Source organism: Macrosteles quadrilineatus, unplaced genomic scaffold (genome assembly GCF_028750875.1).
Source record: "Macrosteles quadrilineatus isolate MER2022 unplaced genomic scaffold, UCM_ALF_1.0 Scaffold_3__2_contigs__length_128488019, whole genome shotgun sequence".
NCBI lineage: Eukaryota > Metazoa > Arthropoda > Insecta > Hemiptera > Cicadellidae > Macrosteles > Macrosteles quadrilineatus.
Genome location: NW_026542596.1, coordinates 67,728,626 through 67,756,483, shown reverse-complemented (window position 1 = coordinate 67,756,483; position 27,858 = coordinate 67,728,626). Strand labels below are relative to the sequence as shown.

At 37.9% G+C, this 27,858-nt stretch overlaps 1 protein-coding gene across 1 annotated transcript in view; it reads right to left on the bottom strand.

Moving 5' to 3' along the window:
- LOC128988657 (transcription factor HIVEP3-like) overlaps positions 1 to 23,212 on the bottom strand; it is a 66,466-nt gene extending 43,254 nt beyond the window's left edge. The window contains exon 1 of the mRNA XM_054410152.1: positions 22,984 to 23,212. Within this exon, the coding sequence (XP_054266127.1) occupies positions 22,984 to 23,023 (40 nt within the window). The 5' untranslated portion in view covers positions 23,024 to 23,212. The remainder of the gene's footprint in view (positions 1 to 22,983) is intronic.
- Between the last annotated feature and the right edge of the window lie 4,646 nt (positions 23,213 to 27,858).

The window sequence follows — 27,858 nt, the reverse complement described above, 5'->3', positions numbered from 1 at the left end:
CACCCGATTGAGACAGGCAATCCCCGCCGAAGAAAGACTCGTAGCAACACTTCGATATCTAGCGACTGGAGCAGTCTACAATAAACTCAAACAATCGAAAACCCCTCTAGCTTGAAAGAGACCACGTTTAGCACTAGCACTGTTTAGTTTTGACAGTTCCCAGTTGACACAAACAGTCTACTGCGCATGCGCTAGCCGTCTTTAGTTGATCAACTTGGTCGCTGAAGCGTACACACTCTAGTTTTTTGAGAAATCTGATTGCCCGGCGATAAAATGGTTGATCGGAAACCCCCAGGTTTTCGATACATGTCCGAAAACCAAAAAGTTGCCTGGCAACCTACAAATCACCGTCAACCAAATTGACAGACACGTACACACATGGCGATATTTGTGCAATTTGGTCGCTCGTCAACCAGATCGCCGGTTGATAAGCGACCGGGTGTCCTAGTGAGTACTAGCCTTAAGCGGCCAAACTATAATTTTGTTTTTACGGTAGGCCTAGTTGCAAGCGTTCGCCATTCATTCTAGGTGAAACTTTAGGGAAAAAGAGTCCGGTGTCCCTTGCTACGATTGCCGTGGAATATTGCAGCGAGCACATGGGAGAAATGGGAGCACGAAGAGAGAAAATGAGGCAGATATGAGAGGAGAGGAGGGCAAACCAGTTGTCGGTGTCGAGTGTTGGTCTTGTCTTGGTATTCGACATCGACACCGCCACACGCACACACACACGCACCTCTACAACAATGGCGGACAGATTTACAGCAACAGGTGACAGCCGGGCAGATATACAACCCTGAGTGGCAATAAACAACAATAGTAATTGTAGCACCGTATCGGACGTTTCGTCGTCATTTTGATTTTTTTCACGTGGCGTTCTGAGATCCCACAATGCCGCTAGGTTTGGCCTCAGAAAATACCAAGAAAGTTTTGCGCTACGAGTAAGACTACGTTTGTATACTGTAAGTCCAAAACAAGAGGATACTCTAAAGTTAAACGTAACCAAACCTTTTGGGCTACCACCAATTTCACCTGTGTGCAACAGGATTTTTCTGGCGTCATTCGGGCTCATTATTATTTATAACGTATAATTTTGTTCAAATTCCATTGTCAAATTTTACGTTTTTGTAAAATGTAATCCTGGAATTGAACTACCTAGTTAGATACTGTAGCACCATTAATTATCAGCCCAATGACAAGTGGCATCTGAATCCAGAATCGATATCTTTGGAATCGTATTGGAAGGCGAACACTATAACCACCAGACTAAAATCATTACTAAATCAATCAAACCATGCATAGCTTATTAATGGTTTCAAGAAGTTAAATACAACAGTTTGTTGGTTAAACGGTTTGATCATTCATTATCCATCGAATATTTAGCAGAAACAAACATACCAGGGCCAGACACCGAAAACGGTCAAATTTACCCGGTGTTGTATTATCGTTGTACTTGTGTGTTTCAACACATAAACATAGGTAGAATAGAAGCAACCCACATTAACGTTACCGAGGAATGTGAGAAAGGCGGCCGCTACCCGCCGCTGGATGTGGGAGCTATACAACCCGAAAAGGGAGCAGTTTGGTGATAAGTTCCAAATTTGGATGGAGAGGGAGGGGCTGTGGGCTTCGCCGCGTCTGCAGTGAATGGAATGACCTTGAGGTCACGTGACATTCTACAGCGGCGGCTGTGACTCAATGGCCAAGTACTACAAGACTACAAGCGGGTCCTGTCCTGGAATAGTAATATACTACTACTACTTGTGTGATTTTTACGTACGTCGACAGAAGATTCTGGGTTATTTCGCATCACTAGAATCAATTTGAATAGAGTTAGAAATCGGGAAATCGCAAAATTGAAAGTGTATTGATAACTGATTTACAAGAGCATAAAATTATAAAAGTGAGAAGCAATGTTCACAATTATGAAAGAGGGTCGTTGATATATCAAACATGAGGATAAAGTAGGATTATTTTAGACTAAAGTGAGAGTCAATATTCGTTCTTGACACCACCTATAGAAAATAGTAACTTTAATGTATCATTATGTAAAAAAAGTTAAAAAGTCTTCAACACTGTAACAGCAGCGTGATAAAAGAAGACTCTTAACCCCTTTGCCAAATTTGTCCACACTATTTTCCATCTTCAGGAGAGTGGCCAGTGCATTGAACAGTTGAATGCCAATGTAAAATAAATGATTTTCAAAGAAGCAGTTTTGTGTATTGGAATGTTTGGAACAGTGAACAGTAATTAGGTGAATCGAACCAATAATTAATATTTTTATTTTAGATCATAAAGAGTGATTCAGATCACAGTTGTCAAAAAGTAGTTTAATGCTCTAAAATATATTTTCATACATTATATAAACAAAATACATTTTATGTTTAGTCTTTTGTTTAAAATCTTTATTTAACTGAAGGAACAGCTATTACATTAAAATTCCTAATCAAACCGTTGCAAATAAAGTAGGTAAGGAAAACTGGATCTTTGAAACTCTAATAATAAATTACACGTGAGGTGAGCAAGACCCTATATGAAACTAAAATTTGAGTTGCCGTTCGCAGGTGCACTAGATCATATGCTTTCATAAGACCTAAATCTAAAAAAGTCGTTGAGTAGGACAGCTGGAAAAGGGACGTAAAGGGAAACCCCTTACTGTATTATAGGCCTATAAATAGATAGATATATTCTATGTTTATTATAAATGTTTTATTCTCTTTGTACGAACTGTCACTAAAATTGTTGTGTGTTCAATTAACTAGACGATTTCAAACTACTTTAACATTAAAAATCCAACCAAGTGAATTGAGAGTAACACCGTGTCAAAGATGTGACTGAGTGTGAGTTTGTTATCAGCAGACGAGCGCCAGTGATAACAGTTTATATAACGCTGACTAATACGTCGCATCAGCTGTGACCTTGGCAGGTGTACCAACCTTTGCAAACACGGACAATTAACATATCGCCATACTACGTTGACTAATGACATTTGTATTTGGCTCAATTTATGATTTGCAAAAAATGTACGAGTATAACGTGTCCTAACGTACAATATAAACGTCAAATCAAAATGTTTAAACTTTAATGAAGATATAAATATGATGAATACTTTTTTTATGGGTAAAATCTGTTTACGACTTTGATTATCCGAGCTTATATTTTTTTCTTTGACTGTACCATTATTTATACACATAATTACAATGTGAATGAGTACAAGAAAGTGTAAAGCAGTGCTTGCTTGAAAAATTGCCCAAACTAAAACAACATACGGTATTTCATACATATTGCTTGCATACATGCAGAATATGTTAACAAGAATGAATAGATCTATTTGAATGTAGAACCACTAATGTCGAACACGATAAAGGCGGAAAGGGGCAAAGAAAAAAAAATTAAATTCAAAAGATAACTAGCCTGTTTGTCCAAAACGCCAATTTTCCGTGAGTTCGGGAGATTGGGTAGTGAAATACTGTAGCTCTAAAAAAAATAACTATAGAGCAAACAAAATATTTTGGATATAATACGGCAAAAATGCAGAATCCAAAATCGATGTAAATAATAATAAATTAATGTGTTTATTGATGAGTTACAACAGTTTATTATATGGAAAAATCTGGGAGGGATGAAGAAAAGGAGGGATGATATTCTAAAGATACCAAACTGTCCGAACGTTAAGGGTCTTCATCAGTGAAAGCCATATTGGATTTTAGTCCCATAATAAGAGCAATATTAAATGTTACAGAACATACCATCATTTGAAGCAGCATGTCGGTTTTATTTATAAAAATATAGTTTTAAAAATTTACAGTTAGGTTTATAACATACCTAGAGTACTAGGGAAAAAGGAAATTATATTTCAAATAATAGCCATTGTAATTCGGTTACAAAGTTAACATTGCTCTTGTGGGACTAAAATCCAATATGAACTGATGAAGACTCTTAAGTTTTGGCAATAGTCAAAGGTTTTAGTGAGTAAAATACCGATTCATAGCTCTTGAAAAAATACGTAAATGTAGATGAAATATTTTGAACACACAACGACAGTACTACAGAAAAGCCAAAGTGAAGGAATGTGTAAGCTCTTGTATGAATTACAGTAGTGTGTCGATAAAAATATACAACAACATTTAATAGGTGAAAAAACAGGGGAAAAGGAAATAAAAGATTGAAATCAAAAGATACCAAAGTTGTCTGAAACGCCAAGTTTCTGAGCGAGAGACGGGACGAAAGTGAGCCTGGCGGATGATCAACTATGCGAGAGTCACAGAGACGCGGCGATCATCGTTGTGATCCGTGAAATCGCGACTCTAAACGTGCTGCTTGTGTTTCCCTACAATCGTAGTTTTTATCTCCGGAAGTCTAATAATACCTCATTATTTACTCGTGTATCATTGACCCACACAAACAAGTCAATCTTGTAAACCCCTCTCTGGTTTTTTATTGCGATTCGTGTACCCCGGTCCCCGACTCAATACTTTAGAGATCTTATTACTTATCCTCATTAACAAGAATTTAATCCTTCATAGTTGGACCGAAGGAAGACTACACCTAACTTTTACACGAATTGGGGGAGGTTAAAGTTGAATACTCCTAAGTGCTAATAAGGTCGTTTGTATCACTTTCCTGTACAGGATTGTCTGAAACTTACATAATTATATAAATGTACAGCATTGTCAGAGCGTCTGAATGTACATGATTGTCTAAACAGTGTTGTTTATGTGGTTGGCAGTCAGCAGTCAGACAGTCAGGTCGAGGTCAGGTTCATGTTATCAGAGAGAGGTCGTTACAATTACCGGCAACTCTGCCCGTTGTTGGCTCAATTGGTCTCCGCGGCCGCGCCTGCAGTCTGTTGCGCATTTTGTCACACTTTTCCTTTCGCCAATGTATTACGGAACTATTTGCGATACAAATCCAATAACTAATTGACACGCTATAAATTAACATAGTTGGTGCTTAGTGAAAGTCAATTAATGTTAGCAAATACAGTCATTAAAATTATTCGTGCGCCGCTTATTTAACCTTTACCGTCGTCCTTTCCTCTTCAGCGGCTCGGAGGACCGGTGCAGAAGTCAACGCCACAGATTGATTGTCTGACGTCAAAGCAAGTTGTGCGTCAACGTGCATAATTGGTTTTCTCTTGTGGGTAGACGTATGAAACTTGGGATTTGCCAGAAAACAAAGAATTACAAATAATCAAAGTGGTCGCTGTATAAGGACTGTGTGTTCACGAGGGTTGATGGCCAAGGAAGATGACCAGTGAGAAGCGTGTCCTTGGAGATGCAGGTGGAAATGAGGTCGGTCCAAAGATTATTTTGTTTAGGTGTATGAAATTGAAAGTATTTCTAGTATTCTAGTACCGGGGGTAGGTTGGTAAAATCCCTGGTACGAGTAGGTCCTAGTGGGTGTCTAGACTAGATCCAAGTGTGTAGGGTCACAGTGTCTAATACAGTCAGAGGTAACGCCTGAGTCACTGTCCACAGGATTTCCTTTGCCACTTCCTGTTCCTGAGTCGTATCGCGGGGTGGTGGTCACGTGGTGGCTGATAAGGAGACATTAGCCTTATATGTGTGTCCCCTCGTCAACACGACCGAGAGGCGTAAACAATAATATTGTCATTAGAGTATTAGTTTGAACACATTTTAATAACCCGTCAGTTGTTTTATCGAGATCAAAATTACCTGGTAATACCCGAAAACTACTTACAAAAACCTTAATGAGATGTACCTTCAAATACCTTTAACCCACTTTTATAACTTCCTAGTCCTTAAGGAACTTTCACAGTCACACAAACTTCAAACAAGCATGTTTAGAGTATAGGCCGGATTAATTAAGGAAAAGCAACGTATCATTGAACACAAACAAATTGTAAACAGACTTTGGAACCGATTTAAATTGGTCAAAAGTACTAATTACCTTCAAGTACTTATTTCCTTCACACTCCTATTGCAACTTTAACATATACTTCACAAAATTTTTGTTTACTAACAGGCCATAATGATTTATAAAAAGTAAATTAAAGCTGAGAAGTTTCTCGTAATCACAGGTATTGTAAATAGTTATAGAATAGATAATAAATTACAGTATAAAAGTGTAGAGGATATGAAAGGAGTAAAATAACGTGTACAAGTTGGCCCCGATCTCCCAGGAGTAAGCCAGAATCGTTGTGGGACATCAAGATATTGTTTGTTGGGCCGCGTCCCACATTCTGGCGCATTTCATGGCTCACTGCGTTCTCAGACAGTTGTTAGGTGAAGTATATTTGATCTAGAACCAACTGCAGGTAATGGATTACCAATTACAACGCAGCTTTGCCTCTGGTGTGATACAGTATTACCGTAGGCCAATTGATCAATATTGCTATCATAATTACGAACTGTAAGAATAAGTCAGTCGTAGAATGCTCCTGATGTCAGATAATATTGACATCAGTGATAATACATAAGGAAAATGATATATGTTTACGGATAATAAACTGTTGACAAACAATGTAAAGGGTGTGTTGAAGGCGTTTCGAACTTCAGCAACGGTTCGATTCTCTATATAACCTCTAAAAATTAGAGGGGGTGGTATCAATTTACTATAAATAATTTGTGATTTAATTTAAACTGACGCTTAAGTAGGTAGAGACTAAAATAAAATAGAAACTGATAACATGGCTTAAAAGAAGATCAGGATTCTATCGCCCTGGTCATCTTTTTAGCAACGTTTAATAGAGTATGCTTCGCTTGCAAATCATCGACACTACTAATCACTAATTATTTTTAAAGTTACATATCAGCAAGACTATGACTTGGTCTTATTATTCTCCAAAATATAAAATATGACATAATCAACAGGACTCAATTACTGAATTATTACAGATAGCCAGTCATTCTACCTAATATTGATCAAAAGTAGGTATATTTAATTCAAAATTTCACTGCAAAGGACAATAAACAAATCGTAACTGTCGCCAACACTGTACTGAGTAATAGATACTTGATCTTTCTACCTCAGAGAAATTAACTATGTATTTAATATACATATGCTTGTCTGTCGTCCTACAAACTGAGAGTCAACATTCTCTGATAAGTTGGAAATGGCCAAACTGTTCGGTTGCAAATTTAAATTATTATTGGAAGACAAAGGTTTAACCATTGTTGACAACCAGCAAGATTAGGACTAAGACTACCTTTCAAGATTTAAAACATAATTGACTAAATAAATACCTCAGTTATTTCAAACCTACCTAATATTGAGAGAATACAAAATGTTCATCCGTACACTTCCTTGAACATCAACCACCGCCACCAACACATCCGCAGAACACTGAGCTTGAACCTGCGACCTGACCAGGCACCTGTAAGGGTTATAGTAGTACGTTTTCTGTGCTGTAAGGTAGGGATGCTGGAGCTGGACAGACTACACCTGCTAGTCACCTGCGGCATCACCCTGCATCTGCCACCTGCCGAGTCACCTGCAGAGGCGACCCAAACACGCAACTAAAGGGTTAGGGAATGTCTTGGTTACGTGGGTTTTGTTTCACGATTGTTTTGGTCGACTGTTTTCAACTAAAACTTTGCCATCGGCGTAACTTGAAGATAGGAGAATTCTTCAAAACTGGAATTGGATTTTGGAAGATATTTGAGAAAAGTACACCCAATTACCATGTTCAATTGTTTTACCTTGGCTCTAATTAAAAGCTCTATGACAAATGACATATGGGTGCAGAACTAATCTCTAGCTTGGAATTTAAACCTGCGACCCTTACATTTGAAGGCTAGCACTATAACCACTCGCCTACCCAGACAATTGTGTTGTTATTGACAATACAATTCCGTTCAGCAATTGATTAGCTATATAAACCTCCTAAGTAGAGGCAGTCAATATGACCCCACTTTTATGACAATATGACCCCACTTTCGGCACGTTTTCCCCATGTTATTTTTATGGGGATCATTTTTAGCCAGTTTTTTAAAGACCTGCTATCGACCTATACAAGCCCATACAAATGTTCCAACTCCATTAACATTTCTAATTAATATCCATTCACATACATATTTTCCAATACTCGGGCGTGCTCTGTGGCTATGCTCCCGACTCCAATGAATGACTGTGAATGTAACCCAATGAACCCAATCAAAACTAATTGTTAATTTTCTCTGCCTGTCTGGCGCCAGTGTGTCTCGTGCCAGTCTGTCTGGGGCAGGTTTAGACAATTACCAAATATGTTTGATTGATTGACCTCAATTATTCAATTGTTACTTCCATTGTTAAGTACTAAATTAATTTAGACAATTTTGTGGTATAAAAGGGGGAGATTCTACTACACCCTCACTCACTCTTCCACCTGGATCTTCTTGTTTTGTTAAGTCTTTGACATGTAAGCTAGACTAGTGTAATGTGTTGTCGTGTGTCGGGTCATGGGATCAATTGGTGGCATAATTGATGCTTGTACTCATACTCTGTATTTCTTTTAACTTAGGAGTGTAACTAATTTCCCGAGTCCATTTTTAAAAACTTAGCCGAATTCAGTCACTGAGGGACTTGTAAAAAAATGTATACAAGTCCATTTTTAAAAACTTAAGAGTATCTTTTGACAGTCACTGAGGGACTTGTAAAAAATGTGTAACAGTTAACTTTTAAAAACTTAGACAAATTTCACTCACTGAGGGACTTATTGTCCTATTGCCTCTACTCTCCTATCTTTATTGTAGGTTGATCTCTAAAACACAGACTTGATGTTGGCAAATATATAGTGCCTACTGTACTGTACTTATTTTACTGTTACTTTAAGCACCGATTCGATATAATTTGTTTACCGTTTTTGTCCTATTATGAAACATAACACACCTTAGCTGTAAATGTACTATAACAAAGGAAACCTTCAGAAAAATGAGGGGTTAAAAAGTGTTGCCAGTTTACTTTTCCAGCTTTTTTTATCGTCTTCCTACTCGGGTAAAAAAGATTATTTAAAAAATCTAAGGAACGATTTAGTTCATAGAACGGATTAATTCAAGCTACATTTCACCACGAACGGTGAACAGAAAGTGGTTTTGTTGGCAAACATGTTTGATACAGATGCAAAACGAAGAGTTAACACTCATTTACATAATTAACATTACGATGACTCACTCATATCAGCGGTTCTGATAAGGCAAAGATAAAGCCATGAACTTCGTTACATTAATAAAATACTTTATAAATAATGCTTTTGAAAAAAAGCATTGTAAATTGGTGATGATTGTTGTTAACGTGTGGGGGTAAGGAACTATCTAACCATCCAGGAAAGAAGTAAAATCTTAACGTGACCAACGTGGGGTTAACGAGTTGTATAGGCCTACTGTACATGAAAATGACAATCTTTTCACATGCAAAATTGATAAATATTGGTTAGGAATATGCTTTAAATTCTGTGTATTCTTCCACAGTTCTTTGATATTATTCCCACTTAATTAATTACAATTATTATATTACTTAATTAAACGTCGTAATTAATGCACATTATATCCTTCTAGCATTGGTCACTTGGCAAGCACTGATTTTCACGAAAATCACGCTCGATTTCGAGTATAGAGAATGGATACGTATTACTCACGTACCAATACGGTGCAACATAGCTCAACCATCCTCAAAACAGCCGCTCAATACCAAAGAGTCGTCAAAGAGTTTTTGGGTTCAATACCACAAATGGATGTTAAGTCGGCAGCGGAGGAGTGATTGCGTAAGTAATAAAAAGTACAAAGGAACAAAAGGTTGACAAAGACAGCGGGAGAGACAAAGAAGGTACGATATCAATAAGGAAGGAATATGTGTCACCCCCTTCGTAACCACCCTTTCACGCAATGGGGGGGGGGTGGGGTTGACATGGCAACCAGTGTCTTCATCCCAGCTTCTCGAAACCTTTGATATCACCTGTTAGGGTCGGGGTGGCTTTGACAATAAAATTTACGTTTTAATGATTTGTTGTAATTTAACCGAGGATTCACGTCTTTATTTTATACAAAGAATTTTACTCAGTAATGTAGAAAATATTCAAACAAATTTAATTGCAGCGTGCAACGATCAGGTCGAAGGTTTACTTTGTAATTAAATTTAGTTTGTATCCATTGAATTACAGACTTGCAATTTTGAGACGGTTACCTTATTAAATCATAGTGAATAACATTATGGCTATACAGTGGTACTATGCAATATGCATGTATGATTACACAATTGACAACATATATCAACACGATATACAGCCTGAAGTCGACGTTTCCAATAGTGCTTCATTCATCTGCTTTTGATATTATCTGCATCACTGGTATTTTTTACCATTGTGTAACGAGTCGGCCCAAACCCTCGTCTTGTCACTATCTATTATCGTCGATCTTTTGTTTTTATGATCTTTAATTAATTGCATTATCTCCTGTAGGTATGACAGAGCTACCAAACCGAACATCAACTGAAAAAGAAACACCTCACCGTGCGGCGGCACAAATAATTCAATATGGTAGTATTGTTACTTGTGCTTGACAACCATGATTCTACACTTGATCAGAATCCCGCTAAGCTCAGTACAACGATAACTCCACTCTAGTACTGTAGTATGTGTTGGCGCGGTTGGCGCCAGTTGCCGCCTGATGACGCATACAAGAGCATTCAACGTTCCTTATCTATCATAACCTCAAACCTCTGCTCTTGAGTCGCAGCTGATTCACTGCAAACTACCATGCTCATTGCTCGCTCGATGAACAGGTCCTTTCAAGTAGGCGTATAATGTAAATAAGGGAAAAGGAACGTTTAAGTGTTAACTTACAATAATCTTTATCGTATTAATACGTAAATGTTGTTTAGGGGTGGATTTTACCTTTGATTGCCGTAGGCCTACGTTTAGGCAGCATTACAAATTCAAAACAAAATTGTGAAGAATCTTGTCCCTTAATACAATTTTGTCGGATTTGAAAGGTTGACGAAGTCATGCAAACTCTGTTTATACAAATAAATGTTTGCAGATATTGCCTTCAAATTTGAAAGGAATCAGATTCGATTCAGAGTGATCTCGATTCCAAACCCAATGGCATTTGTCATAAAGCCATCAATTATGTGATCTACCATTTGGAAAGGTCGACAACACGTACAAATGCGTTGATAAACACAAATAAAAGAAGTTTAAACCGTTATGCAAATATAGATTTGTAACCAGTCGGATACTTTTTAGGTGGTTATCTTGCCTAAAATAAATGTATAGAAAAACTAATGGTTTTGCATTGGAGAGCCAAAAGTATAAGTGCAGTAGTAATATTAACTGGGATAACTACTTTCCTACGGTAAGTTCAGGGTATCTACAGAAATTTTATCATTAATTTCCATGACTTTCCATGACTATCCATGACCATTACCATTGATTTCCATGACTAACGAACTTTACTTGAAAATTATAATATAACGTACACACACGAATAATACTGCCTAGACAAGGTATTTTACAGAAAATACTGAAATATGTGTTAACAGATAACAATGGAGTACAATAGGTATAACAATGAACTAATACAAACTCAAAACCCATAAACTAATACAACTGTATCAATTGAATTGTCGTACATTTGGTAAAAATTCAGAATAATGCTTCAATAGTCGGGGTTGCGGCAAACTAGACCATTGAAAGGTCCCCTGAAATCCATCCATCATTGGGGATTTCCATGACCTTTGCCCTATTTCCATGACTTTCAATGACCAGAATTTTTTCCATGACTATCCCTGAGTTTCCAGAATGTGGACACCCTGAAGTTTTAAATATTCTGGGAAGCCCAAAAACTAAAAAATTATAATGGTCCGTAAGCGCCACGACAACAGCTGTAATTTATTCTGTAACTACTTTCTTACAGATACATTTGCTAAACACCAAAGATTGTAAACATATCGTATACGCAAATGAAGGGTCATAAGGTGGCGTTTATTGTAGAGCGGAGTATGAACCGGAGATATAATTAGAGTTCTGTCAAAAAGAAAAAAAAACAAAGAGGGCGGGAATCCAAAGTGCTAATTCGTGCGGTCGAATGACGCGCGGGGCAAAGGCTTCAGATGACGCAAGCAACAGCCGCTGTATCAGCTGGCTTACTGTATGCACTGCTGCCAACCTGTAAACTGGAAATGTACTGACTGCTGAGATATACTATAAAGAATTACAGTTGCAAAACTACTTGCGTACTTCTGATGTAACACGATGGACTAAAATCCAACGAGTAAAGATAATTATAGTTTAATTACTTTATTTTTGTCCGAACGTTTACGCACTGTGTACTGAAATAATTTAGTTGTTTATTGGAACAGCTGTAGTGAGCTTATCAACGAGCAATTTTAGGGCAGGTAATGTTCATCATAATATTGTTGTAAAAATGAGTTTCATAGTTGAAAAAATAATTATTAGGTGTAGGTACTAATGATGAATTAGAATTAGGATTGTTTTAACAAAGAATGATCTCAAGATCTAACACGGTCAAAACTCAAGCTTCTAAAAAAGCGTAGTGCTTTTAAAACAATTGATACGACAATATTATCTCGTGCAAACTGCATTCGTCTGTTCTATGGTTCTATGAAGACTAAATCATCCTTCTTCACACATCCAGATCCAATGTTGGTGGTGGATGTTTTCCGTGAATCCACCGCCAACATTTCAATCTGATCTTCCTCGAACGTTGAAATTTCATGAAGGGTTCCTAATAATTATGCTGATTTAACCTAACTGCAGTTGGTGAGAGCATTATGATTGAGTTGACACTTAGTTGAAACCATTGACTTTGATTTACTCCGACATTCCATCTAGATGTGAACCAGTTGTAGCCAAATTTCCATTAAATTATGAAATAGTTAAATGAGCCACACACATAGCTAACATCGAAATTTTATTGTCTATAATAGTTTGTAATACAATTGAAGTTTTTATCGTGTAAATATTCCATAGTTTACAATAGATTGACCTCTAAAATCGGTTAAAGACTAGGTGCAGACAACAAATACCAGCCATCGACAGATCTGTTGACCACACCAACACTGCGGGAGAACACTGTCGGAGGCTAAAATCCGTGGATCATTTTTTATTTCAAATCCAGAAATCAACATAATCAACGAATGAACCCGTCCCAATCTTTCAGGACTTGTACCACAAGCTCTGTCTCGGCACTCCTGTTGAAACCCAGATGGTATTCGCCAGACCAGCTGTTCCTTACCCAGCGCGTGGGAGGAGCGTAGGTGTACCAGCACCAGTCCTCAGTATGTTTCCAAACATTCCAGAAGATCAATTTAACATGTTAATCGCATCAATTAGAACTCGGTAGCATTACACAATCTAAGCTTGAGTTATACATTTGAATGGATTGCTGATAATTTGTAAAGTAGTTCTAAACCGACTACGACGTTACCAAAGTTAACCGCCTTAATAATAATATAATAGGCCTACTCAATTAACCAAACTTAGATTAATATCAAGCTTTCTAATAGGCTCGAACAATAAACAATGAAAGACTTAATTCCAAATAGCCTAGAATAAGACTGAATGTTATATTTAATAAAATAGTTGAATAAATATTTAATTGTTGCAGCATAAACTCTTGACTTATTATTGTAGGGACACGCCCTCATCTCTCTAGATATAAATAAAGGGAATACAATATCATAATAAGCTTTGTTAAGAAACAACACCACTCATTAAATCGGCTGGCAAAGAACCTCTCCCTGAAGATAGCTCATTGCTCTACAAAAAAATAGCTAGGGTAACAAAAATAACAAAAATTTTGAGTTGGAGTGTTGTACGACGACGACCATGTTTGCTTCATTGGAACGAATAAGAGTTTGACATAGCAATTGGAAAATGTTGTACAGTATTATTTGTTGTCATAAAGTACTACTACTACACGTTTGTTGAGCACGTGGATCCCCTACTGCCGGGCATGGTGATGGTATGTCGACATACCGTAAGTTGTCGAAACCTGAGACCTGTCCGACCAGAAATCGATATTTTAGGGGAGCTTTGCTACTAACCAAGTTACGCAATGTGGATAACCAAGGGGACGTTATTTGGACACATAACCACAGCAGGCTATTGGAGTTGACAGATAGGGTTACTACAATCTAGTATAGAGGGGTTAGTAAGTAAATGTATCAGTTTTTTCGTTTACAGCACATTTGACGCAACTCGAACTAATCATGTTCGTAGAGTAAAATACTCATAAAAAAGCCTACAAGAGTTGGATAAATTAAGATTATTTGTTTTTATTTTATTTTACTTGATGGTGGGTTATTCGCTGCCAACTGTTTGTCCCTTCGAAAGTCAAGAAGTAGTTCATAGCTTATAGCTGAACATAAATGTATTATATTTATTCACACAATAATTTCAACGACATACAATTTAATTCCGAGACCAGTATAATAGATTAGTTTAAAACAACTCATTTATCGATGTCCAGAGTTTTTTTCTGATTCAAACAAGTAATCAGACACCGGTTGCCATTGTCTGAATATTTAGTGATTCAGAATCATCCGATATGTTATCAGTCGCGGTGAAGTGAATGTATCCGGGGAGGATGTATGTATCAATCAATTATCTGACAGGCTCGTTTGTCTGCAGACCTCTGCGAAAAATTACATCATCAACAGTTCTTTTTCATAGAAGTAGAAGATATTTTACGTCACGTTTCGGTTATGTTCAAATGCGTTTGATATCATTAAAGGATGTGATATGATGTAGTAACTGAATTACGTGAAACATTTGTTGGACAAAATTCCCTACATACCAGATAAATAGTTTTTTTTATATATAATTAAGGTGTTCTTGTTTAACATTGGTAGGTATGGTGGATGGCAATGAAAATTACTATAATATCAAAGACTGTAAAAACTACCTCTAGCTGTACATACACTGTGTTTCCCAAGACTAGTTTACGTTGACCTAGCAGTTAGAGAAGGCTTCTACTTTTTCCGCTTTAGCTTTTGGACGATTGGATATTATAGGCTACCGGTCCGTGTTTGGGGCTTGGAATTCTGATTTTAGAAATACAGTATTTAGTATGTTTATGTAGTTTGAGAGTGTCATTTACAAAACTTTAGTTAAATATTCAAGCATTCCATGTTTTAAAAATATATGTTACCGATCCATCACGAAACTGGCGTGGACACGACGGTTGTTTAGATTTTATTTAATAGCATATTTTCCAACCTCTTCGCATTTCATTCACTGGGTAGAGTCTACAGTAGGAGTACTACTATGTAAATATTCTTCGATATAGATATTAACCAAATTATAAAAACTGTAGCCATAATGATTTTGGTAAAGAGTGGATTTGAAAAAAAAGTTCCCTACAAAATAAGTACACGAAGCTTAAATTTGTACTATAATCAATCTAATAAAATAATTATAACGAACTTAGGCCTCGCCACAAGACCTCGTGGGCACATAGATTCTCCTTTGTTGTTTGCCAGTCCAACAAAGATCGAGACGGCTAAAAAACCCTTGTGGAAGTATTAAAATGACGATAAAGAGCTATTTCCGTTGGCCCTGCTAAATGATGAATACTCACACGATAACCTCACCATATCACACTTGTGTTCTAAGAATTACTATACTGTCCTTGTACTATGGCCTCTTCGGGTGTCGGTTACATAAAACACCCAATAAGCTTAACAGTGAGATGCGTTTTTTTATTTATTTATTTGTGTTCTGGTTAGTCCATTCTTATCGGGATAGAGTGAGTGGTTGTTCGTAATGCGGGGTTTGTTCTAGACATCAATGAGTTAGTAGATATGTAGATTATATATTCAAAGGTCTGAGTGAGTTTGCAAGAACGAAATTGTTTAAATGGGCGAATTCATCGGACCACCCGTTGTATGTAATTAATGTTGATATAAAGTACAACGTTTACGTTACCTATGTCACAACATGCTATCTGTTGCCATATAACACCCGAAAAACTTGAGAGCTTAATTTCAACACTACGTCACAATAGTGCTACAAATAAACTACCTGAGTCTGGTAGTTTTTTTTTCAATAGGGGTTTTTTATAAGAGATTACTTAAAAGTCAGTTTAAGGATCAAAATTAATTGTCCTTTTACCATTATATTACTAATTGAGATGGGGACGTAATTTTCCGTACTACCCCGAATATGAGTAAAGGATGGACGTGGAACTGAGTGACGTTGTATTGTAGCTCTGAGAACCCAGGACCATAGTATCGAAAGTCCCATCCATGAACATCGGGCTCCATACCTTCGAAGTATCTAAAGTTTCTGACCCTTCTCAAGAGTTTAACGGGAACCTTATGAAGTTTAGGCGAACACTTACCACTCAGTTTACTAGCAATATCTGTGATTAGTTAATTATTACAAAACATACTTCTACGCACATTGTAGCCTACTACTCAGTCTAAAGTTCTAGTCTCGTCCTGTAGAGAAAAAATAATTTATTTATAAAAATAAACACATCTACCTTAAAAATAAGGTTGCCAATGACACAGAAAAAAATATACACTCAAAATATTGAAGGATTATAACAGCTATTAAGACTGGTTAATTTTTATGTTTGCCATATAAATACAGAGGACAGCGGTCACATTCACTGGTGGATTCTGTGGTCCATATCTCCTCAGATCGTAACACGTTGCCAGACTTATTCAAGTTCAACGATTACCACTACTGAAGGAAACGGGCCGTACACAGCGAGCGGTGCCAGAGGTTGATGCCAACCCAACTACACATACAACACGTGAACATGTGATGGAACAGGGGAAGATTGATTGAAGATTATTACCAGTGATTCGTTACAACGTTACAAGATTTACAAAGCTCGTTGGACAATGTTAGGGCTACTTCAAATTAGATGGAATTGGAAACCATAAATTTAGAGGATATTTCAATGTTTGTTTTGCGTTAAGCGAGGTTTAAGGGTTGTTATTTAGGTTTGCGGATTCATTGACAATAATGAAGTAAAAGTTAGGATAACAGTAATTAAAATGAGATGATATTAATATTTGTAAACTTATAGAAAATGTCAACGTTTGTTTTGTTAGTAGATAAGTGTAATGTTTACTTTACTGTATTGCTTAATCATACTGCATAAACTGAATGAAATTCTACCATACCACATGAAAATATTATCTGTTTGCAATAATGCATTTTTTGAACTGAATGAAACAGGTGTACTGTGATTTTGTCGGTCTTGGCCATCTGCTACTGTAAGTTAAAAATGTCAGCAATAGGCCTATCGATTTCAAGTAACTTAAATTTAAATTGTCACTTTAGGCCTAACTATCAGATTGTACCTGCCTATTTGTTATTAATAATTTATGAAATAGTAAATACATTATCAACCTGTTTTACTCAACAGCAACCATCATCTCATCCTGCAATTACACGAAACCCGGAAAACCACGCCAGAGTTCTCGTCTCGATCCGGAGGAGTTGAAAATGAATGAAAACTGGTGACCCATCGACGCAACTGAATTGTTTTTCCGTCCAGTCATAGCCATAACGACACCTACCTATCCATGCCTCTGCTGGGAGATCCAGTTCGGCTTCAGGTGGGGATTCCACACCACAATTAATTAGGTGGAGATAATGCAGATCAGTTAGCCAATGAATTGTAGGAATTTAATTTCCTGTCGCAGCAGGTGATTTGAATTACTGTTGCTCGCTTGGTGACGAGTTAACAATAGGAATCAGGGAAGTTTCGTAATTGAATATGACTATAATTTTGCAAATAATTAATTAGGCAAGGGAAACTGCAGGGACGGGGAAAGTTTATCCGCATTATTTTAACAATTTCCATCGATTAAGAGGAAAAACTTAATTTGAAATATAACACCATATCCTTCCATGTGGATTTTTGAACGGATTTGAAGAATTAAGAAAATTTGTTTTTCTTCTACGTTACTTAACATAACTACATAGTATTGTATTCTTCATTATGCCTTATTATTTTTGTTTGTACCGTTTCTGTCTTTCATCTATGATGTCCATACAAATAACTGTTTACCTGATGAGCAGAACGGCGTTTTTCACTTGGGATAGTCGGTATTTGAGAATAATGTTTAAATACTATGGTTGTTGAAAATTGTTGTTCTATAAATAAAAAAAATGATTAAACCCACAATCCAGATGCAGTAGTTTACAAATATTAATAGTAGGATACTTTGATTTTCAATAATCCAGTTCAAAGTACCGTAGTTTTTAACAATTAAAATACAACATTAAAAAATATTAATACAACTTTAGTTAATAGAAATCAATATTGAATTACTGCATTTTTAAGAGCAAATTAAGAAATTCCCATTTATTAGCCTATCCTACCATTAATTAATATAAGGGGGAAAATGTTTTCAATGTGCTCAATATCAAAGATTAGATAAGCCAAAGTAATCATACGTTTTCATGGCACAAAAAATACGTTTGGCAAACTTTGGCCAAACTTTTGCTATAGCCTATCGCACGTTCGCAAAATACACAAATGTATTACAATACATAAATAGCACCGAGCATTGTGAATCATGTGATCAAGCAAGGATAAGTAGAGCCGTCCCTGACAGCTAGGGAGGGGGAGGGGGTCTTCAAAGGGAGGAAATGGAGTCATTAGCATCCTGGGGGTGGCAGGGGGGGATCTGGAGTTCCTACACAAAGCAACCCTTCAGTCGTGCTGTCACTTGCTAGGTAAAACCCGGTAAAACCTGCTCTGGTGGTCAAGCTTTGCTCAGTGAACGACAGTCTAGCCTATGCTTGTCTTACACTATGGTTAGAACAATGATTTAACACTTACTGCCACGAACCAATTAATTGTTTATGTGATCATATCTGGAATCTTGGTGAAGAATTGTCACCAACACTGAATTTCCGAGCATTTAAAATTCACACTCTGTTTTGAATCGACAATTCAAAGTATTGCGCTAATTTTTTAGGTTCTCTCTAGAAAGAATGCAATAAAAAGTACGAGCTGTCGATTGTATCACTAGGTTTACCTATTATAAAGTCAATGGTTATATAGTACGAAACCGACACTGCACGGTGTGGTGTGAAGTTTTTGGACCGTGTAACAATATAGGAAGTTATTTATGGCACTTTAGTAAACCTACAAGCCGAAGTAACATATTCGATGCAGCATACAACACAGTCAGGTAGGCCTACTGTATACAGGGAGGCGATGGCGATGTCCGACAGTCGACGGATGGCACCGCCTGGAAACCGGAGTGCAGTTCCAGGAACACAGCTAGATTACGATGACGCGTAGTTCTAGGAACTCCCGTGGCCGAAGGTGGCGCTTAGACTTCTGGGAAGGCCCACAGTTGTAAACACAAGCTAGTGGGCTCATCGCTGACGTGACTTGGTGGCGCCAGCTTGCTGAGAGATATTTGGTATTAAAGATATCAAGTTTAAGCTATTGCTATTATCTGGATTAACTACCTCCATTGGCCAATGTTTGATATACAATAAGGTTTCTTTGGTAATGAGTATTCCTGTGCACGAGTCTCAGTATGGAGTTGAGGCTTGGCCAGGAGGGCGAGGCCCGAGACAGCAGGACTGCGACTGAATCACCCGGAGAGTAACCTTGGAGGTGAGTCATGCAGGCAGAACGACTGGATAAGGAGCTTCCTCTACATGTTGCCACTACTATGCATGTCAAACTAACTAGGCCTACATGGTGTTTGGAAAACCCGCCGTAAGAGGGCAGCGTATGTGTTTGGGGTTTTGGAAAAAAATCGTCTACCTTTATTTCCTCGTTTTTAAGTAGGCTTCGTTATTGTTATGTATGCTAAAAAATAAATCTAATGGATGAGGAATAAAAATGTGTATATTTGTACATAACCTACATATATACATCTCTGATTATTTGTTACCAATAAGATCACTGAGTGCTCTCATGCCTTTCCTACCCAGAGCAAAAGGTCATATCATTGTAAACGTTAAAAAGTCGTAAAGCCTATGAAAATTCATTAGAGAGATTAGTTCGTTAAAACAGGTTTATTATGAACGATCGAACGCAATTAACCATAACATTAATGTCGTATTGAAACTTCTAATGAATGGAGTTGATTAAGGGAGATTGTAAACTAAAGGCGGTGACACACTATCGATCTTTTCCCCGATCAAGACCCCGAACCGAGCAGGGAGAAGGGAGAAGGGAGATAAATATCAGCAAAATTTTACTCCGAACATTTCCCCGAACATGACCAAGACCAGACGAATTCTACCGAGCGCGGCAAAAGGAAGTTTGGAGAGAGATAGAGAGTGTGCGCGAGTGAGAGCGCGGAACTATCAATGCTAGCGCAGGCGGCCGCTCGGTGCGGCGCTCGCGACGATGTACGGGGCAAAAATGTACCGTGACACACTATCGTACATCGGACCGTACATCGGACCGATCTTTTCTTTGATCTTTCGCCAAAAAACCGCCTCCAGAGCGCTCGTCTCCCTGCTCGGCCTGATGTCTTGTTCGGTGTCTTGATCGGTGTACGGACCCGTGACACACTATCGAACATCCTCCCTTCGACCTCCCTTCTCCCTTCTCCCTGCTCGGTTCGGGGTCTTGTTCGGGGAAAAGATCGATAGTGTGTCACCGTCTTAAGAGTGTGCTCGATATCGTCGATATACGGGTGACGTAGAACGTTAATCAAAACGGAGGGTTAGTGTGTGATATTCATCAAGGACCACACTGTGTAGTGTAATTGAAGCAAAGCACATATCAGGTCTTATTGCATTCATTGCTGGTGGGCCTGTGTTTGTGAGAATGTATCTTCAGGAAAATACCTCAACCTTACCGCAGCATTTGAAGACGGTGTTTCATATCAATTGATTAAAATAATATAAACCGTGTGACATAGTTGAAGTGTTTATGATATAAACATCAGGTTATTTAGTTAAACTACAGCATCTGATAAAATGGAAAACAACGCTTGGAAACCAACTCCAATTTCAAATTATTTGTGTTCTGCTTTGTCCGTTTCCCAACATTATAGTTGTTTCACGTGAGCCCCCAGCGAGGTCTACGCTGACATTATTGTGACCTTGGGCTTGAACCCGTGAAAGCTAGCGTCACCGGACGCTACTCTACGTGTGTGCAAATGACAGGTGACTTGCATAATAAGTGGCCGTCTTCCTGTCGTAGTTTAATTTAAAGTACGACATCGTCATTGGTATACTGAGCTGGTGCGCTTTGGTGAGTCTAGTGAGCATTACTCTGGCATTCACCACAACAACGATTCTCGACGTAAAAACAATAGACTAAGTGCTGCTGGTTGAGATTCAACTCGATGTAAGTACGTCATCAAACTGTAGAAGATACGTTCCTCGAACCAGCGTATTGAAAATTGCACGTTTACATAAATCTGAAATTTGAGAAATGTGTCGTTGTTGAACTCACTAAAGAAACATAGCCAACTATTGTAGTCCACTAGGGTTAACTAAACCCAACTTGACACAGTTTATCCAACTGTGCTAGTAAAGAACGCAGCCTTAGTAATAAGGTACCGTATTAAAAAAGTAGTGTGTCGTGTGGTCCCAATTAAAAGATGAAGACCCCTCCGATCTTCTTCGAGCGACGCAGAATTATGTAGGCCTAGCCTAACAATTGTATTGCAGACCCCATAAACAGTACAACTTTGAGGTAAGATAGGATAATAAGTATAAGGTAATAGTAAATACTTTAATACGATATATTATTGTTGAATGAGTAATAAGCGACGCGCGACCTTTAACACCAAGGTCATTTCTGCGCCCGTTCAAAACATACCAAATTTAAACACTGCCGAAACAGAAGCGACAAAACCAGAATCCAGGATAAAAAGGAACAAAGGTTGATCTTTCAAGGTGGAGCTGAAAGAAAACAACCTGACAACGGCGAAAAGAAGAAAACGGTGTTGCGATCCAAGCCGGTTTGGAACAGCCAGACAGACAGACGGATACAAGATTGGCGCCACCCCCCTCCACAGCGACCGGCGGCGGGGCAGCAACCAGCAACGTGCATTCTATTAACTTTCTATCCATCGGCTTCGGCTGTACAACATAAAGCATGAGTAATGGAATATTGAATATTAAAAGGATTGCTCAGACGACCACAGATCCATGGTGGTGGCAAAACGACTCCAAGTAGGTTGTTGGGCGAGGAATATAAAAGTGCGTATAGAAAAGAAAGGACTTTCTAATCAGAAGACGAGAAGCGAAGCTGTTGGTAAACAAAGTTTTCACGCCAAAGCTTCCATATAGAGGCACAACACGACACCGTCTCGAGGGACTGAGATTTCACTGTAACGCACAAAATGCACTTTTGCATGCACAGTTCCATGGGTCCCATAACAATCTCTGTACTGTATTGGAATGGGTTATTTGTTTACAGCACAGTAACTAAATTCATACGAATTGAGATTGTCCAAACATACCTATCTCAAAGATTGAATAGAGCTAAAGTTGTAAACAATAACCCGAAATTAGTGTGTAATTTTGTTATAAAATATAACCTCCTCTCTTTTATTTGTTTACTACGCCGCTCATTTAACAGGATGGAAGTACAGTAGGGTAGTCGCTAAGTCATGTAGGTGATGAGCCGGCGTTACCTTCATTATCACACAATACGATACAACGAATGACCGAATACTCCACTACGACTACGACGGTTTGTAAACTAGGTGCGAGAGAGAGAGAGAGAGTGAGAGAGCATGTGGGGGAGGGGCTTTGCACATTCCACCAGTGGCTCCCCCCCTCCTGCGACGCTGACAGGAATCCCCAGCCAAAAACACATGCCAAAAACAAAACATTTATTATCGTACCCTTCTGAAGCGGCGCCTTGGGAGCATTAAATAAAAATTCGTGAGGAATAAACTTTGACATTTATTAATCCCCGAGCTACAAACCAAACTAGTTTGATCATTTGTAGGCCTACAGTATTGTAAACCATAAACAAATGAGTGATAATTAGTTATTACTATAGTATACGCTACGATTTCTCTCTGATAAAAAGCACGTGTAGTAGTAGGTGGGAGTGTACTTACGTTTCGTCGGGGGGATTCCATGGCCCTTCCTCCGAGGCATGTTGACTACAGGGAAAGCCCGAGTGGAAACTTTATCATATACGGAGGAGGAGGGCCTCGCCTCAGATGGATCACATGTTTCTGACTGCTAGCCCCACACTCACATACACTTCACTACACAACACTCACTCTCGCAACGCGACCGTCTCGGCTCACAGCTCGGTAAACTCTGACTAGACTATCTCTCTCTCTCACACACACACAGCTTCCCCCACCACTCCGCTCACCAGCCCGTCCTTCATTCCAGCACCGGCCTGACGTCACTCACAAATCCGAACTTGACACCCTGTACAGTGCACACTTGACGGAACAATAACGCCAACGCCATCTCTCGGAGGAGCGCTCAACTCAGGTTGCTAGGCAACCCCTCCCGCCACCCGGCTCTCACCCCCAACATCGATACGGCACCCTTATCGCTGATGCTCGGTCACAATTAATTGTCGCGGGGCGAGCCAATGTTTGATTGAATCAAGAGTTAGTTGGAGTAATTACTGATAAGTTATGGTTCGCTTGAACTGTACATAGAAATCTCGCTTTTATCCTCCATGTAAACTAATGCAAATAAAGATGCATTATCGTTGTGTTGTACTGTTGTACAGTTTAGATACCAGGAGACTCAGAAGAGTATAAACAAACATACGGTCAGATAATTAGTAACTGTATATAAGTGGAACCGAAGTGTAAGAATAATACTCTTTTGCACTGATTTCGTGGATTTGCCAATTCTTAAATATTACTTTTTAAATAAGCGAATATCAAGTTTACTTGTGGGAGACAGCCTATCACATCATTAGTTCGTGAAAAAGAATTCTTTATGTATATCAATGTTTTCAGTTTAAATTAGTACTTTTAGTTTCACTTGATTTCATTTTATTCGCTAAACATGCATATTTTAAAAAATCTACATTGTTGTCTTAATATATAAATGACATTTATACATGACTAGCTGTAACCCGCGGGCTTTGCCCCGTTTAACTTCTTAATTTTCAAGATTATCTCGTTCGCATGGCTCAATCACGTCCTAGTTCAAGTTTGTTCGCTACGCTCACTCACCTTTTAGGTTGGAGCTCGTTCGCTACGCTCACTCACCTTTATGTTGGAGCTCGTTCGCTGCGCTCACTTGCCTTCACGTTAGCTCGTTCGCTACGCTAACTCGCCTCCAGGTTGAAGTTCGTTCGCTACGCTCACTCACCTTATGGTTGCAAATTAGCTGTTGTCATAAATGTAAGAGAAATAATAGTGCTGCACCCTGTTGGTAATCTTTTTAACTTTAATGCTATTGAACATCATAGAACAGATCCAACTTGTTTAATTGAAACAGCTGTTAAGATTCAATAATTCCATTTCTCATAAGGTTAACATGGGAAACTCCAGAGCCACTGGGGCGGAGCCCGAAAGGATTTTTGAAATAAGAATATGCCTATATGTTAATCGGGAATGTGAGCTATCATCATGCCAAATTTCAGCCCAATCCGACGAGTATTTTTCGCGTTCACTTGTCACAAACATACATCCATACATCCATACATCCATACATCCAACCTTTCTCATTTATAATATTAGTAGGATAGGATTTTTAATCTTTACATTGATGCTGCAGTATTGGAACTGAACATTACCGTTATAATATTAAAGAAATAAAAACATATTCATTCATGGAATCGTGTCTGGTGTAGGAGATAACCCTTGTCTGAGGGCCCAGGTTCAATCCAAGCCAATCACCAAGTACTACTGTGCCTGGTCCGGGCCCCATGTTGAGCCATGTGTACACTTATCTAGAAAATTAAAAGCTTTATCTCCAAAAACGGAAAGAACCTTCACTGTAATATTTTTCAAGAGTATCTAGTAACTTATGCACGTATTTGGCCGTAAGTATAAATGGTAATCTCTTTCTACTAGGAAATTTGCGGATAATTTTACGATAATTATAAAAAAAAGTAAGTAGGCTATTTGTTAAAAAAAAGAGGCAAAATCTGATAAAAAATAGTATATACACCTGCCATTTTTACGGTATCCAGAGAATGGCGTTTTCTCATTTTACAGAGCGAGTTAAAAACATTTTCAGAGAGTAGATAACATTAAAAAAATACTTGAAAATGACAGTATTTCTTCATATACAGACAAACAGTCTATAAAGTAAATAAACACGAAGAGTGACGTATGAAATGAAACTGGCACAGTCGACCAAGCTAAAAATACATGCCAAATGTATTCATTCATATCCAACCTAGCCAGCATGAAAAAATGATGTAGTTTTGAGGTTTGAGTTTCTATTTTCATTTTCTCTTAGAAAATTAAGAGATTTTCCAATTATTACGAACACTTTCTGGTTTTCTCTACACGGTCAGTTGTTTCTTGTCGCTTTTAGGAAAGTTTTGCCATATTGTATGTACATAAACCATACACTAAAGTATGCATTTAATCTGGATTTGTATTAACTTTGACCTTCAAAGTGAATTACATACACCCTTTCTTCCCATGGTATAACCAGTCATAAATTATATTTAAATCTATGATAAAATATATTATCTTTTCATCACTCTATACAGAAAGTGTCTCCTTTTGTAACAGCTCTTATTAAATAAATAAATTATTGTTTTATAAGCTCAATTTAGATGTAGGGAAAACGATCAGCTGATTTCCCTTGCTGTAAATTTGCTATCCTTTGCTCTCGATCACTTTTACATTTTCCCACTACTTGCACTAGTGTTTGTTACAATTTATATCTTTTAAACATGTTTTAGCTCTGGATCAAGTTTTTTACAAATAATAAAAAAATTAAATACCTGTTGTACTGTCGGGGAAGTCAGCGACCAAGGGCTCGATTCTTAATTTAATCTATACTAGTGTACATGTTGCTCGAATTCGAGCAATTGCAAAGTATTACAGGAGTTATTTCAAAACAAATAACAGTCATATTTACAATGAGTTTAAAAGAGTCAACTCTAAAGATTACCGGTGAGTAACTTATATTACGTTTATCTTTGTTATTGATAAACCTAAAGCATTCCGGCCGGTTTTCTCCTTCTCAAAATGCCTCGCTGTACAGGCAACACAGGTCATTGATAGAGGGGCAATTGAGAACGAAAAGTCGTTTTGGAGTAGTGTTAGGGTGCATTTGTAACCTAATAGTTGAGATTGTCCAGGGTCAGGTGCTGACTGTGATGAGTTAAGCCTATCACGCGCCACTGTTCTGTAGCTGCGGTCGTTATCACGATTACGCCTCCTGCCTATGTTTCGCGTTGTCGTCGCGTCGGAGGCATTTAAAAGAAAGAAACAACAAATAAACAAATTATAGCTACACAAAACAACGATACATGCACAAATTAAAGTTACAATCAAGCTAACACAATCCGTCATAGCAACACAAAACAACGATAAATACACAAATTTAAGATACAACCATACTAACACCATCAAACTTGGGGGTTATGTTTACACAAACTCAAATAGTAAATAAATGTACTCAATGCGTTTCGAATTGAAAAATAAATAACAGCAATTAAATTATACAGCTGATCAAAATGTAAACAATTAAGTTCTCCATTAGGATAACATAAGAACTTTCAAAGCCACTTGAGCAGAGCCCAAGGGACTTTTTCAAAAATGTAAGGCCAGTTTGCAAATCTACGCGACACGCTCTTTCCAATGAGACGCCAATGGATAAAATCGGTTAAGAAATGGCGGAGGAGTTCAACCGACAAAGTTTCATGTAGCGTATTAATTATATAGATATATAAAATCCAATGAATGTTTGTTTGTATGTATGTTTGTATGTATGTATGTATGTATGTTTGTTTGTATGTATGTATGTTTGTTTGTATGTATGTTTGTTTGTTTGTACTTTATGGACTCCGAAACCGCTCGACAGATTGTAATGAAACTTTCAGGCATTATTAAGCATATTCAAGGATGGTTTGTATGAAGTTTGGTGCAGATCATCGAAGTATAATAACACCCCCGATGGTGCAGATCCGTCAAAAGGGCTCCGCCCCAGTGGCTCTGGAGTTTCCCATGTTAACCTTATGAGTACTCATATTTAAATGGAATGAAAGAATCTTAACAGCTGGTTCAACTAAACAATTTGATTCTGTGATGTTCAATAGCATTAAAAAATTAATAAGTTTACCAACAGGGTGCAGCACGATTATTTTTCTTTTAATTTATGACAACAGCTAATTTGCAACCAAAAGGTGAGTGAGCGTAGCGAACGAACTTCAAGGAGGCGAGTTAGCGTAGCGAACGAGCTAACCTGGAGGCAAGTGAGCGCAGCGAACGAGCTCCAACCTAAAGGTGAGTGAGCGTATCGAACGAACTTCAACCAGGATCTTGAAAATGAACAAGCATTTGACATAAAACCACATTAGGACGGGACGACGTCTGTCGGACCAGCTAGTTAATAATAAACTTTAGTTAACATTTATATTTTTATAAAAAGTTATAGCAAACCTACATAAAACGTAAAAATTATAGGGTTAAGTAAAATGTGAATTACTGAATTGTGTAAAAAAACACGCACTACAAGCTAAAACACATCAACACTGTAGCTTTTATGCATTACAATTTGTATTGTCGAACATTAAAAACAGCTGATTAAAATTATCAAAACAACGGTTGAGAAACACAGTCACAGTAGGCCTAAACGTAGACACAAAGAAGTAAGAAAAGTGTACATCTTATTTCTCAGTGACGTAGAAGAGCAAATGGAGAACTAGTTAGGTAGTTGAGATCAAGGGAAAGTAAATTTAGATCAAGGGAAAATCACCAGATTGTTTTCCATATGTCTATTAATTCGAGCTTATGAAACAGTTATTTTATTTGACATCAAGATGTCAT